The following is a 14,057-nucleotide window of genomic DNA, read 5'->3' on the forward strand; positions in this document are numbered from 1 at the left end:
TTATTAAAAATAGTGTGTATTGTGGACTGTTCCCATTGTGTACACACACACACACACACACACACACTTCAGAAATGCTGCATCTAAAAAAAGATTTTTCAGTGGTGATGGAAAACAAATAGAAACCAGAAGAGAACGGACGGATGTGAATTTTGAACGGTCTCCAGGAACCCCGCTAAAATCTTTGGTGGACACAGTTAGAGAACTATTGCTAGAGGAAATAACTAGCAATTGTCATACAGCATTGTCAGCGTGTGAACATAATACAAACATGATCAGTCTTTGTGGGTAACACAGGAGATAAGTCACTTTTCCTACAGTACAACACTGCAAACTTCACTCGAATCCCCGCTTAGAGATTATTCATGGTATGCATCATTTGCCTTTATTGCCACAGCTGGGAGGCTGTTCAATGCGCCCGTCACTCTTTTGCCGAGGCTGCCTTTCAGCTTTCTCCAACGTCATGACATGACCATTAGATTGTGTATATGTCCACATCGGCAGGGGAAGAAACTCATCTGTCAAAGTTGGTTTTGAACCTAACACTGCGGGTTCACTGCCGAGGGGATCCGTCACAGAGTCAACCTTTCCCCTGGGCTTTAAGTATTAACGGGTTGAAGCCCTACACTGCACCTTTTTGTGGACGGGAATATAATGCACGGGTGTCTTAGTGCTTTGGTTTTCAACAATGTCAGAGATCCCGTAACGAGAAAGGAACCCAAGTGAAAACGTAATTCAACACAAGAAAATCCATCGTTCGGAAACAAAAAACTCTTAATTACAATGTGTCCGAGACCCAATTCAACATGGCTGCAGTAAATCTGGCCTCTTTATAATGCTGCAATGCGTCCACGGACAGGACAGATACTTGTAGGAAAAACCTGTTCAGAACAGGGTCTAACCCACTTACTCGCCATTAGTCACAAGCCTGTGCTAGGTATGGCCGGGTTCACGTGCTCGGCACTGCATTTATAGATCTTAGATATGCAAAGTTTACATTCCAGAGAGAGACGTCCTCCCCGCCCCACCGCAGCGTGACTGCACATATCACAAACCTGACAAGTAGCTTTTTCCTTTTGACACACAGATATGCACCTTTGATTTTGTATTTCTAATATGATATGGTTTTCCATTATCGTTTTATTTCCTGTTCAAAACCTTTGTTCTGTTCTTTACTAAATAAAGGGATTAAGAACCAAAAAAAAAGGAGAAATGCACCTTTAACCCTTGGAGAGTTAAGGTGTCATAGTCCCTTCAGCTCAGCACAGCATTGTCACGTGACGGCTATTGAAAGCGATCATGTGATCATGACAGCCCTTAACCCGGAAGCAGGGGCAGCTGAAAATAAGCGCACTGCTGGCATGACAGTCCCAATGTAATGGGGCTTTTTAAGGGCCAGACCCAAGATGTAGGGACTACGTCTTGGGGAACACAAAGGGTTAAACTTGCAAAACTAGACCGGAGAATGGGAGACGGGGGTATCAAATTAGATCAGGGGATTCCAGAACAAATTTTAAGGAACCCCTCCCCCAAAAACACAGGTTTTTAGCAGTAACCAATGAGTTTTCAAAACATGGTAGCACTTTACATAACTAGCACATGTAATTAATTATCCAGCACCAATATATAGTTGAGGATTGGTTTGAGATTCATAAGATTATATAGTATATGCATCTCCTGTGGACATTGCAACTTTCTATTTACTCATAGAAACAAGGCCTGATTAAAAGCCATTGGGCAAATATTGTTGCCTAATGGACAAGCCTGGGAACCTTGGGGCTTACAGATCAGCTCAGGGGGAACCTTCAGCTAACACTTTGCAAGCATTGAGAATTGCTGCTTTAAGACGCTCAGGATGCTGTTAGCATCATGTCCGAGTACAACAATATCCATAGTAATGAAGAAATGTCATTGCTTGTGCAAAATATTTTACCAGCACTGAAAAGAAATGCACTGTAATGTAAATCAAAACGGAGCGTGGCAGACTTCCAGTCTTGACCTAGAACTATTTGGGACTGTTTGCCTCTGTCCACCATAGATACAGTCTAGCAATCTCCAAAGAGAACACAAATCTTAACCATGCGTGATAAAAGGGTTGTGAAGACATTGTACAGAAGCATAAAGGCTTGGCAATGCTCTGAAGATTGAGGTGATCTGAAATCCCATTATGTATACAGAGGGGAAGGTTTAAGAGATTGATGCTCTGTATTTAACTGTGCGGCACAAGCAGAATACCCATACGTGTGTATGCATGTCTTATACATGTTTTTAAAGGGGCAACCCCTCCTAGGAACAAAGTGAAGTAACTCCGGTGACATGTTAAAGGGGTTTCATCTGGGTGATAGATACATTTTTTACCCCAAACTGACACCTATAAGTATTTATTTGTTAAAGTGAGACTTGGGAGGGGTTTGATTTCCTCTGGCTGCCCCCTTTTGTGTGAACAGCAAGTACTTGTACAGCAAGAGTCCCTCCTAACCACATCTCTATTTGGTCTCTGATAGGAACGGGATAAGGTGGGATAAGATGGGATAAGGTGGGATAAGGGGAAAGAAAAAAATTGATTGAAAAACACTTCCCATTCAGAGGCCCTGGATAAATTCGACTGGTCAACTATGTAGGATTGCGCCTTTAACCCTTTGAGTGCCCTAGGATGTACGAATGGTGCCAGCACTCATGATGTAGTAGTTATGACCCCCCCCAAAAATGCTATATTCTTAGCGGAGATCGCGTCCTGCATTCCTATGGCGCACAGGACACGTTCTGAACTGATGGCACACAGCAGGGAAAGACTCCTCTTTTCCGTCAGTGACAGATCGATCACTAAAGAGGCGGTCATGTGATCGTTGAGTGCCGGAGGGGCTGTGGCACCCTTGCCAGGTGACCCCTCCGTTTCGCAGAATTAAATCTGCTTAAGGCTGAGTCCCCGATGGCGCTGAGCGCGCTGGCGCTCAAAGCATGCGAGCCGGGTGTCCTGCGTCTGCTCGCGCACCCGGGGGGAGGGTGAGAGAGGGGGGGCGGCATTGCCGAATAGTTGAGCGAGCGGGAAAGTTAAAAAAAATTATTTACCTAAGCGCTGATGAGCGTGTGTGCACGCGCATACCCGCGGGCGCATCGCATGAGCAGGGACATATTCACACACATGTCACCTCGCCAAGCACCGCCCGCTCAGCGAGATCAGCGCCAGCGGGGACTCGGCCCAATTCACCCAACTACTACTTAAGCTGCAGACAAGGATTCTGGGAAGTGATATGCAGACGAGTACCCAGGGTGTCACTTTTAGCTTCTCATCTTTGTTTTTGCTCTGCTGCTTGCACAGCAAAAGGTATTGGACCCATCTAAGAGTTTGGGCTATTTTCCAGTCAGATCAATAACACCTTTACTGCCAGGGTCAATGCATGAATGGTCAGTGCTCTGCAGGGAGACCTGCAGTATGTCGGAAAGAAATGAGCTGTAATTCGGCACATTCGGAACAGCTAATGGATATTTTCCCTTAGCAACTGGCCAGCATCCAAACAGATGACACCGTTTCCTGTAGCATCCTGAATAATGCAACATTTTCTTACATTATTAAACCGGTCCCTGACCCACACACATCAATGAGAGAGATTTAAGCAGAAACAGGCAGGTAAACTATGTTTATCATATGTGGATGTCTTCACACAACTGCAAATCGATATTAACTGTATGACATTTGAAGCCTGGTGTGACAATATTTGAAGCCTTCTTCAGGGGTTTGGGAGTCATTGAAAGGTTGGAGCACAGAATGTAGCTGCAAAATTCCACAAAAGCACTATAAATATGCTTCAATTAAAATATTAAATAGATTGTTTAATGACATACAAAAAGGGTTTTGCTAACCAATAAATGCATGTATTTATGATGATACTTTAAAAGAAAATGCTAGATATGTGTTTAAGATTTTCCTATATTCCCACATTAAAGCATTATGACAATTGCTAGAATCATCGTTAAGTCACTTGCTATTATCACTCCAGTTATTTACTGTTAAGTTGTCATTTTATTCTGTGGTATAACTCCTTATCTGCATTTCCTTACATTTTCCTAATTTTTCCCATTACACATTTTGCATGATCTCTCCACATAAAACTGGAATCAAATATGTAAAAATAAACAAGTACAATATTAATGAAAGTAGCACGTTCCTGACTCCCCATTCTCCTACCTGTGTGACTGTTGAAATTGGCGAAATTTGCAAAGTTAGCAGTGGCTGCCGGCTGTGGAGCGGGAGCGGCGAAGAGGTCAGCGCCAAGGTCACTCAGAAGGTCAAACTTCTTTTCTTGATGCTGCGGCGCTTGCCCCTGATTGCGAAGCACGACGGGGGACTGCAAACGAGAAGCTCATTAACCATGCAGGAAGGCCTTCAAGAGGAAGTTCTGCCTGAGACCAAAGTGAACTAAGCACAGTGACGTTTTTAATACGTGGCACAACGGACAAGTATATAAATATTTTAAAATACATTTGTAAACCTTCAAATCTTTTTTTTTTGTTTTGTTAACTTTTCCATTGTAAGTTTTTTACAATCCTTACGTAATGTCTTTCTTGCGAGAAGACCGTTTGTAAATCCCCAAATCTGCAGGTAAATGTTTTGCTTTTGTTCTCGGTCTCTGCTTTTGTGCATTGTGAAGCCGCCATTAGTCAAACAGATAGATATAAGTATGTAATGAGCATGAATTCAGCGTATCCAGAGAAAGGCCCTATAAAAAATTATGCGGCAACGGCTTCACTTGACAAATCTGCCCCCAAGGACTTAAACTGCTTTTACAAGTTAGACTCAGTACAACATCTGTCATTAGTACACCTCAGTGCTAGGAGGGACTAACCCTTTAAACACGCCACTATCTTGAGAACATTTTGGTCTTAGGAGGTATTGTCCCTCTAAATAGCAAACCAAGCATTCAATGCGCAAGGCTGGTATATAGTAATGAAAGGTTTATGGTGGAGCCCTTGTACTTTGACGCTTAGGACTGTTCCCTGAAATTATTCATCTGTTCCAGGCCAGGATTCTAAATGTCTAACCCGCTGGGCACACACTTGTTTTCTTGGATGCAAGTGGAAAATGTAATCATTATGCAGCAGGTCGTTAGGCTGCACTATTTGGATAATTGGGACCGAGTCAACTTCAGCATGTATCTGGATCAGATATTTAAAAAAAAAGAAAAACAAAAGGGGGTGGGGACGACGACATGTTTTGAAGTACTGCTCCCAGGAAAAGCCTGTCACTAAGATAAAGTCTTTATACATAAATGAGACCACCTTACTGCCTTAGCATACTACAATATGGTGGGAGGATGAAATCAGAACATTTGCTGGAGCAACATGGAGAAGAGAGGCTTGCAACTGCAGTACCTAGAAGATCATTGGGGAGGCCTTCATCCAGCAGTGGCTCGACAAGGGCTGAAGACGATATATTTACACACACTTTTTTTTAGCAGGAAAGTTCATTCCAGCAAGAACACATGGTATAATTGACACCTCAACTTAATAAAACCACCAGATTTGGAAAAACTGGTTTGGATAAATCTGCCTCATCACTCCTCACCCGCTCCCCCCAGCTGCCGCTCACCTGACTGGGGGTTCCCTTGTTTAAGTGCAGTGCTGGGGCAGACTCCCCCAGCAGTGTCTTGAGCGGTTTCACCTCGGGTGTGCTGCTGGCGCTACTGGCGGAGGATCCCGAAATAGAGGCATGGACAGAGGCCACAACCTTCGCCTGCTCCGGGGGGACGTACCTGGAAGAGAGTAGGGGGGAGAGAATTACTCAAGATCTTAGCTTCCCGGTGAACTGGCGCCTGAATATACAGAGAACAAGGCACACTAATTATATATGAGGAGAGAAGGAGAGGCTCAGTGAGTAAAGACACGGACTCTGGCACTAGTTCAATTCCCGGTGTCGGCTCCTTGTGACCTTGGGCAAGTCACTATCTCGCTGTGCCTCAGGCACCAAAAACCATGGATTGTAAGCTCTACAGGGCAGGGACTGTGTCTGCAAACAATGTCTCTGTAAAGCGCTACGTAAAACTAGAAGCACTATACAACAATTATTATTATTATATTATTAATATTATTATAGGGGCGGTCAAACATAGCACGTCAAATGTTTTTGCTTTTAAAAAAAATGTATTACACAACTTTAAAACCAATCAAGTTAAATTGATACGAATGCAAAACAGACAAGTCTTTGCTACTAACATTGTTAGATTTGTTCAGGGAAGTGAATTGCACGGTTAAATTCTTTACAAAAAGTTTTCTGGCGAGCTACATGGAACTGTCCCTTTAAAGACTGAAGCAGTAGCTTAGTGCTAAGAATGCTACCTTTGAAGTGGGTGGGCACGGCTTGAAAGTTCTGAGTACCACATGAACACGGAAAAAACTATAATATATCCATCTTAAAATGTTTTTTTTACCTTTAATTTTTCTGTGTTTAGGATTGCCCCTCAGTTATTGTAGTAGTGTGTATACCAATCTCATGGTAAAAAATGTTCTGGGGGTGGGGGGGTTAATACATCAGAGAGAGGACACACTCACCATCGCTTCTTCTCATACTTTTCCTGAAGGAACTCTTTCACTTTCTGGGGGTCTCTAAAGTCTGGGATTGAGGACGATCGATCATCAAATAATCCTAGCCAAATCTGTCTGCATACCTAAAAAAACACAGCAGATAATGTCATAAAATCAGGGGTGTTCATGGTTTGTAGAGCTTTCAGAATAGAAGTACAATTTACTACAGTTCAGCGCACAGTACAACAGCATCTGGGAGGAAGTGTGACCTACAGAGAAGACCTTGTCTTTGATGAAGGACGAGGCTCCATTCCAAGTGGCAGCTCACAAAGGGCTGGGGGAGTCACTGTGCCAATGTTACCCAAAATTAGATTGTAAGCTCTTTGGCGCAGTGTAAAAGTCCATGCACAACTATACTGTATATATGAGAAAATTCTTGTATCAGTCACCAGCTTCAGGGTGCTGCCCAATCCGATGAGGATTTCCGATCTCTATTGTTTATCTATAATACATACATCTCACGATCAAAGCACTTACAATGTAATTCTCAGTGAATGAAGCATTGGTTGAATTAGAGAGAATAAAGAATCTGGGGAAGGGTATAGTGACAGGTGCCTCGGACCTCCAATACATAGATATTCCTTAACCTCAACAGTGCTGGTGAAAGCCAGCGATGCACTGCTGTGCACAGAAACCGTGAAAAGGTGTCTGTTTCCATCTAGTTACCCGGTGGACAGCACATTTGGGATTTACCGTGATGTACTGTAAGTGTGTGGAGAGAACATTAACGAGCTGTAGCCCTAAAAAGGAATTTGGAATTGCAGGGAGGTTCAGTCCAACAATCCACATTCTCACTTCCTTGGGTGTCCATTTATGGGTTAATTATGAACCTTATTTAACGCTGCCAGGAATCAGATAGCTGCTGGCAGATGAAAACAAGACCATCCTCAATAGACCATTAACCTTGTATATTATTTATTTGAACAGTCCATTATTAAATTATTTAAAGTATTTTTTGTACTCCCTACAGTACAATATTTACAATAGTAATTTAAAGTAAATAAAAAACATTGTGTGGGCATCTGTTTGAACACAACATCTAAACTTGCACATTGACAAGCTAAAAAAAAAAAAAAGAGAAGAAATAAACTCAGCAGATGTGTTACAGAAGTCACTGTACAGTCAGCAAAAATAGTACATTTCTAATAAAACTACATGCAGCTTATTGCAAAGTAGGTGTATACTCAAATAAGTTGGCAAAACAACCAAAGCAGAAGGAGAAATCTATTAATGAATAGTGAAATGATATGCGCAGGGAAGATTTCTCTCTCCGATCTCACAATTATTCCTAATCCCAGAAAGAGACAAGCCCCTTTTAAACAGACCTTTATTTACAGCATGTAATGGGTCTCGTGTAGTATTTAACATGGAGCATTTAACGACACAACGTTTATATTGATAATACATCTCTTAACCTGGAGGACAACATTTCAGTTACCAAATCAGTTTTACATTGTCAAAAATTGGAGCAAATAATAATACATTTAACAAGCATGTGCAAACCTATAAATCTGTAAATACACACCTCATATACACATTTAAAAAAAAAGTATATATACACACGCATACTATTAGGACAATGGTGTGCAAATGGGGGCGCGCAGTGCTTACAGAGGACCTGCGCTCAAACAAGACGATGGATCAACAATAAAAGACTGTGCATTTTGACCATATTTCACGGGAACCTTCCACTGTGTCTCAAGAAGAACGTTTTCAACCAGTGTATGCTGCCCGTGCACACGTATTTACGTGAAACTTGGACCCTAAATGCGAAGATAATTCAGAAGCTTCAGACAACTCAAAGTATGAAGGGATGCATGCTGGGTATTACCCAAAGAGACAAGAAGAAAGAATAGGTTTGAAATCAAACAAAAATCTGACATCACAAGGATCAAGAAATTGAAATGGCAGTTGTTCCAAAATATCACAAGAAAATATTACAATTGTTGGACACAAATGGTACTCACCTGAATTCCAAGAGATTAAAAGACCAATACGACGGCCAAAAGTAAGATGGGGGGGGGGATGAAATCAGAAAATGTGTTGGAGCAACATGGAGAAGAGAGGCTTGCAACCTGGGAGATCATTGGGGACGCCTTCATTCATAAGTAGACCAACAAGGGCTGAAGATTATGATGATGGATATATACATACAAATTATACCATCACCCACAACTTAAATTGAAAGGGATGGACAGCACACACCAGTCACTGGTTGCAAAAAGAAGTGTAAGAAATAAAATCCATAGCAGAAAAACAACAACACTTTGGTTCATAAACAAACCTTAAACAGGGCTGAGTTACAGTTGACAGGAGATAGACACACACACACACACGCCGTTTTTGTTTGGAAAACGGTGCAGATAACCTAAGCATGGAAATATTTTCTTTTACTTTAAGTCTAAACTTTAAGTAATATTCCAACTTTAGTACTCTCTCCCAGTAAGACAGCCCTATTCCGCACAATATCACCACCACTCACATGGAATTTCTTGTTAGTCCCCAAAACAAACGGAGCAAGAAGTGCCTGTGAATTCCCCACAAAAAGTGAGTGTACACACAAAAATATGGATCTATATATTTTAGTATCTCGCTACGAGCAGGTAAAGGGGACAGATATAGTAACAAAAGGAACACTTACGTCATTGCCGTGCTTCTGAAGGAATTCTATCTCTTGCTGTGTAAATGTGGTCATGGAGATAGACTTCACTCTGTGGGGTGGGTTTAACCCTCGCCTGAGAAAGAGGACAAGAAAAGGGGTTTATCAGACCGTTAAAACACAGAAAATAATTCTGACAAGATGAGATCTAAGCAATTATACTATACAATATACAAGTCTTAGGCTGCGCTTATAGTGCCGGCGACAGCGACGGCAAAACAAATGCATTGCCACCGTCGCATGCGCTTATAGTAAGCGCAACACGACGGCACGACGAATTGGTCGCAATCGCTGGAAGTCGTCCCTATTTGATTTTCCACGACCGTCGTCGGCACTATAAGCATAGCCGTAGCCAGCTATACAGGAGTTGGAAGCAACCTTTTCAGAACCACTGAACCCTAAACTTTTGTATCCGGTGTGGCTAAAAATACTGCACATTAACCAACATTGTGTTAATAGAATTACAAATATCAGGATTTTTAGAACATGCAAACAAAAAGGAGGGGGAGCAGTAGAGCGCATTTCTAGAATATCGCAATACAATATTTAAAAAAAAAATTTAGATCCCAGTTGACTGAGAAGTCAAACATAGCAAACCAAGTAAAGTAACAATTTACTTCGAATCAAATATCTTCTGTAAAATGCCACAGAAAATATTGCCCAACGGTCAACCCTGGTCCACCAAAAAGGGAAGGGTTGAATGCTCATATTAGCCAGTATGCAATCCCTACTCTTTGCACAACACTGCGGCTGGATCATTACCAGGGAGGATGGACGGGGCTGGGGCATTAAAGTTCAAAGTTAAGGCAAAAGCAGAAGTATTGGAACAAACTTTTTGCCTCTGTGTACCAATGAGACTCAATTGCAAAAATAGTGCCACAAGAATAAGCCACAAACTCTATATTAACTAACATTTGGTTAACTGACGAAGAAATGCATAGGGAGCGTGATAAAATTAAAGTAAATAAGGCACCTAACCTCGATGGCATACATCCAAGAGTTCTTACGAAGCTAAGTTCAGCAATAGCCAAACCATAACATTTAATATTCATGGACTCCATTTCCACAGGCTCAGTACTACAAAATTGGCGTAAAGCGGATGCGGTGCCTATATTTAAAAAGGGAGCTAGTTCACTACCAGGGAATTACAGACCTGTAAGCCTGGCATCAATAGTGGGGAAGCGACTTGAAGGTTTAGTACAGGAAAATATTCATGAAAACCTAATGTATAACAAAATTATTAGTAATAGTCAATATGGATTTATGAAGGATAGGCCGTGTCAAACTAACTTTAGTTTCTTTGAGAACGTAAGTAGGACTTCAGACCAGGGAAATGCAGTTGATGTGGTCTACATAGATTTTGCAAACGGTTTTTGATAAGGTGCCACACAATAGGTTAGTGTACAAAATAAAAGGAATTTGACTCTAAAAATAATTGCACCTGGATTGAAGGATAGACAGAGAGTTGTCGTAAATGGAACTTTTCAGGCTTGGCTAAAGAAGTGAGTGGAGTACCTCAAGGATCGGTACTGGGACCCCTGCTTTTTATACTTGTTTATTAATGACCTTGAGGTTGGCAGAGAGAGCAAAGACTCCATCTTTGCCGATGACACTAAATTGTGTACGGTAGTAGAATCGGAGCAGGATGTAATTTCTCTCCAGAAGGACTTGAATAGACTGGAAACTTGGGCAGGTAAATGGCAGATGAGGTTTAATACAGATAAATGTAAGATTATGCATTTGGGAAAGAAGAATAAACAGGCTACGTACAAATGAAATTGGGATAAATTAGGGGAATCCTTGATGGAGAAAGATCTAGGAGTGCTTGTAGACACCAAATGAATAAAGGGGATGGATAATCTGATTTATGAGGTGAGGCTAGCTAAATTAGATTTGTTTACATCACAAATGAAGCATCTAAGAGGGGATATGATAACTATATACAAATATGTTTGCGGACAGTACTAGTAGCTTTCAAAAGAACTATTCATCGCAAGGGCAGTACAAAAGGACACTGGGTCATCCCTTAAGGTTGGAGGAAAGGAGATTTCCCCAGAAACAAAGTTAAGGGTTCTTTACAGTAAGGGCAATTACAATGTGAAATTCATTACCTATAGAGACTGTGATGGCAGATATGTTCAAAAAAAGGTTGAACATCTTTTTAGAAAGGAAAGGTATACAGGGATATACCAAATAAGTAAACATATGAAGGATTTTGCAGTGTGTCACACACTTTTTACTACAGTGAAATGGTTTAATCAGGGCTGCATGACAAATAGTGAAAGGTTTTTCATTTGAACAAATAATGGGTTTAAATTGGTAGGACGTGGAAGAAAGGAGTTCCGGCGCCACAGCCAGTGACAAAAATCAAGGTACTTCCGGGTTCGTAGGAAAAAACTTTATTGAAGCCTCACAAAATTAAAATTGGTAGGAACTGAATTATCTTTGGTAAAAAAAGATGGCAATTTTTCAGTAAAAATCGGTAAATACTGAAAACACGGCACAATGTGAGTATGTAAGATACATCAAGGCACTTCGAGAATGTGTTTCATGGCTAACACTTTTCCAGTTTTTTCCTCCTCTGAAAAGGCCGATATCTTTGCTCAGTCTTCAACCTGGTCCATCACCCAACCCCACACCCACCCCAAAACAAGGAGTCTGAGTGCAGACGGAACGGACACAGTGTGCAACATCCACATCCTGTTGCATAGACACAGTCAGCAGTTTGTTCTGCAGAATTCCATAGCTGCATTTCCAGGACATTTCCTCTTCAACCCGATTACGTACACAACTAAGCATTTAAAAAAAATATGATATTTGCGGCATACTGAAAAAATACTGCTGAACGAACACACACACACACACACACACACACACACACACACACACACACACACACACACACACACACACACACACACACACACACACACGTGCTGGAAGTGTCATCGTCCTGCATGTCCTTCTGCAAAGCAAGAACATGCGCCTCAGGGGTTAAATAAAAGTAGCATGTGTGTCACAAGAGGCTGGGACATAAGAGGAGACTTTTTACTTCACGGCGCATGGTCACAGGTGCTGCGGATTCCCCGGGTGACATCGAGAAGGTGACAGATGTCGCAATGCACACTGTCACCTGTGGCTTTATATGACAGGGAGACGACACGCTGCATAGCGTGAATTCAATGAACTGAAGCCTTAGTGGCTACAATAACACAATAATTTTGTATATTCAATTCTCTATAGCCCCCACACTTTGAATGTAGGCACAAAAAAGGGTTATATTTCGTTTTAATAAGCTGATGTAGCCGTACAAACTGCTAATGCTGCCTATCTACATTGATATGTTGCCTTCAACTTTAAAAAGTGTCATTATAGTTTGAGGATAGCAAAAAACATTAACCTTGTTGTCTAATATTTACATGTATCATGCCGGATTTCTAAAAGGAATTTTTTTTATAGATAAGACTGAGCAGATTTTTTTTTTTTTATTATTATTACTTGAATTTTTATTGAGCATTTTTTCATACAAAATAAGAATTAACAAAACATATAACAGATAGAAAAAAGGGGGGGGGGTGGAAGGTGGGGGAGGGGAAGCATTTGTAAAAATATAGCATTGTACACAACAATTTAGTTACCACATGTATCACTCTGTTCCGAATATTCTAATCTATATATGGGGATATATCTGCATGGCGAAACCAGGGGGCCCAAATCTCAGAAAATCGCGAGGTAGAACCATTCAGATAGGTTGAGAGTTTTTCCATATAAACTATATGCCAGATTTTATTGTTTATTTGGTTTAAGGATGGGGGGGCAGGTTGTTTCCAATTTTTGGCAATTGTACACCGTGTAGCATTTAACATTTGGGCTAGTACTCTAGCTTTTTTTCGGGGAATATTGGCTATTGGCTTGCCTAACAATATATATATACTGGGTCATGTGGGACTTTGATTTCTAGGATCTTGTGTATTAAGGTGAACACTTCCGTCCATGTTTGTTGGATTTTGGGACATGACCAGAATATATGCAGATTATTCCCCACTTCGCAACAACCACGCCAGCATAGTGGGGAGACCCCTGGGAGAAAAGAGTGCAGTCTGGCAGGAGTCATGTACCATCTGTATATTAACTTGTAAATATTCTCTTTTATTACAACGCACGATGAATTTTTGGAGGCAGCTTCCCAGATGTCTTTCCAGGTATCAAGATCTATACAGACGTTAAGATCTTTTTCCCAGGATACCATATATTTATCGGGGGTTTGATTGCTCTTGATAGAGGAAAGACTTTGATAAATTCTGGAGATGATGCCCTTTGTGTGGGGCTGGTGTAAACACTAATCCTCAAACAGAGTTAAAGTATGGGGTTGGCTTGATTTATAGGCCGATTGGATATAATGTCTAACCTGGAGAAATCTGAAAAAATCGGAAGAGGGGATATCATGATTCGTTTGCAGAGAAGCGAATGGGGGGACTTTCCCTTGAACGAGAATATCTTTGACGCTCGTGAGTCCTTTTTGAACCCAGGTATGGGAGAGCGGGTTTTCTGTGTAAAAAGGAAGAGAGGGGTCCGAGAATAGGGGTTGCATGAGGGAAGGGGTACCGGTTAATTGAAACTTGGATTTGAGGGAGTCCCAGATATTACAGGCAAAGGATATCACCGGGTTCTTGAAACTCTCGGGTGGTCTAGCCTTTTTGTTGAGCCAGAGAAGATTTTTTATTCTGCATGGGGAGCAAATCAAATCTTCTATCTCGACCCACCTCCTTTCGGTTGGATTTGAATGCCAGCTAACAAGTTGCCCTAATTGAGCTGCTCT

The 14,057-nt window shown here is 41.4% G+C and overlaps 1 protein-coding gene across 10 annotated transcripts in view; it reads right to left on the reverse strand.

Annotated features, from left to right (window-relative positions):
• The window catches only part of AGFG1 (ArfGAP with FG repeats 1), a 48,625-nt gene that overhangs the window by 15,126 nt on the left and 19,442 nt on the right, over positions 1 to 14,057 (reverse strand). For all 10 annotated transcript variants that reach the window (XM_075570174.1, XM_075570175.1, XM_075570170.1 and 7 more), the window contains exons 2-5: positions 9,221 to 9,314; positions 6,547 to 6,662; positions 5,588 to 5,750; positions 4,187 to 4,346 (exon numbers count right to left, since the gene is read on the reverse strand). In XM_075570174.1, the coding sequence (XP_075426289.1) occupies positions 4,187 to 4,346; positions 5,588 to 5,750; positions 6,547 to 6,662; positions 9,221 to 9,314 (533 nt within the window). The remainder of the gene's footprint in view (positions 1 to 4,186; positions 4,347 to 5,587; positions 5,751 to 6,546; positions 6,663 to 9,220; positions 9,315 to 14,057) is intronic.

Source organism: Ascaphus truei, chromosome 14, assembly GCF_040206685.1.
Source record: "Ascaphus truei isolate aAscTru1 chromosome 14, aAscTru1.hap1, whole genome shotgun sequence".
NCBI classification, from domain to species: domain Eukaryota; kingdom Metazoa; phylum Chordata; class Amphibia; order Anura; family Ascaphidae; genus Ascaphus; species Ascaphus truei.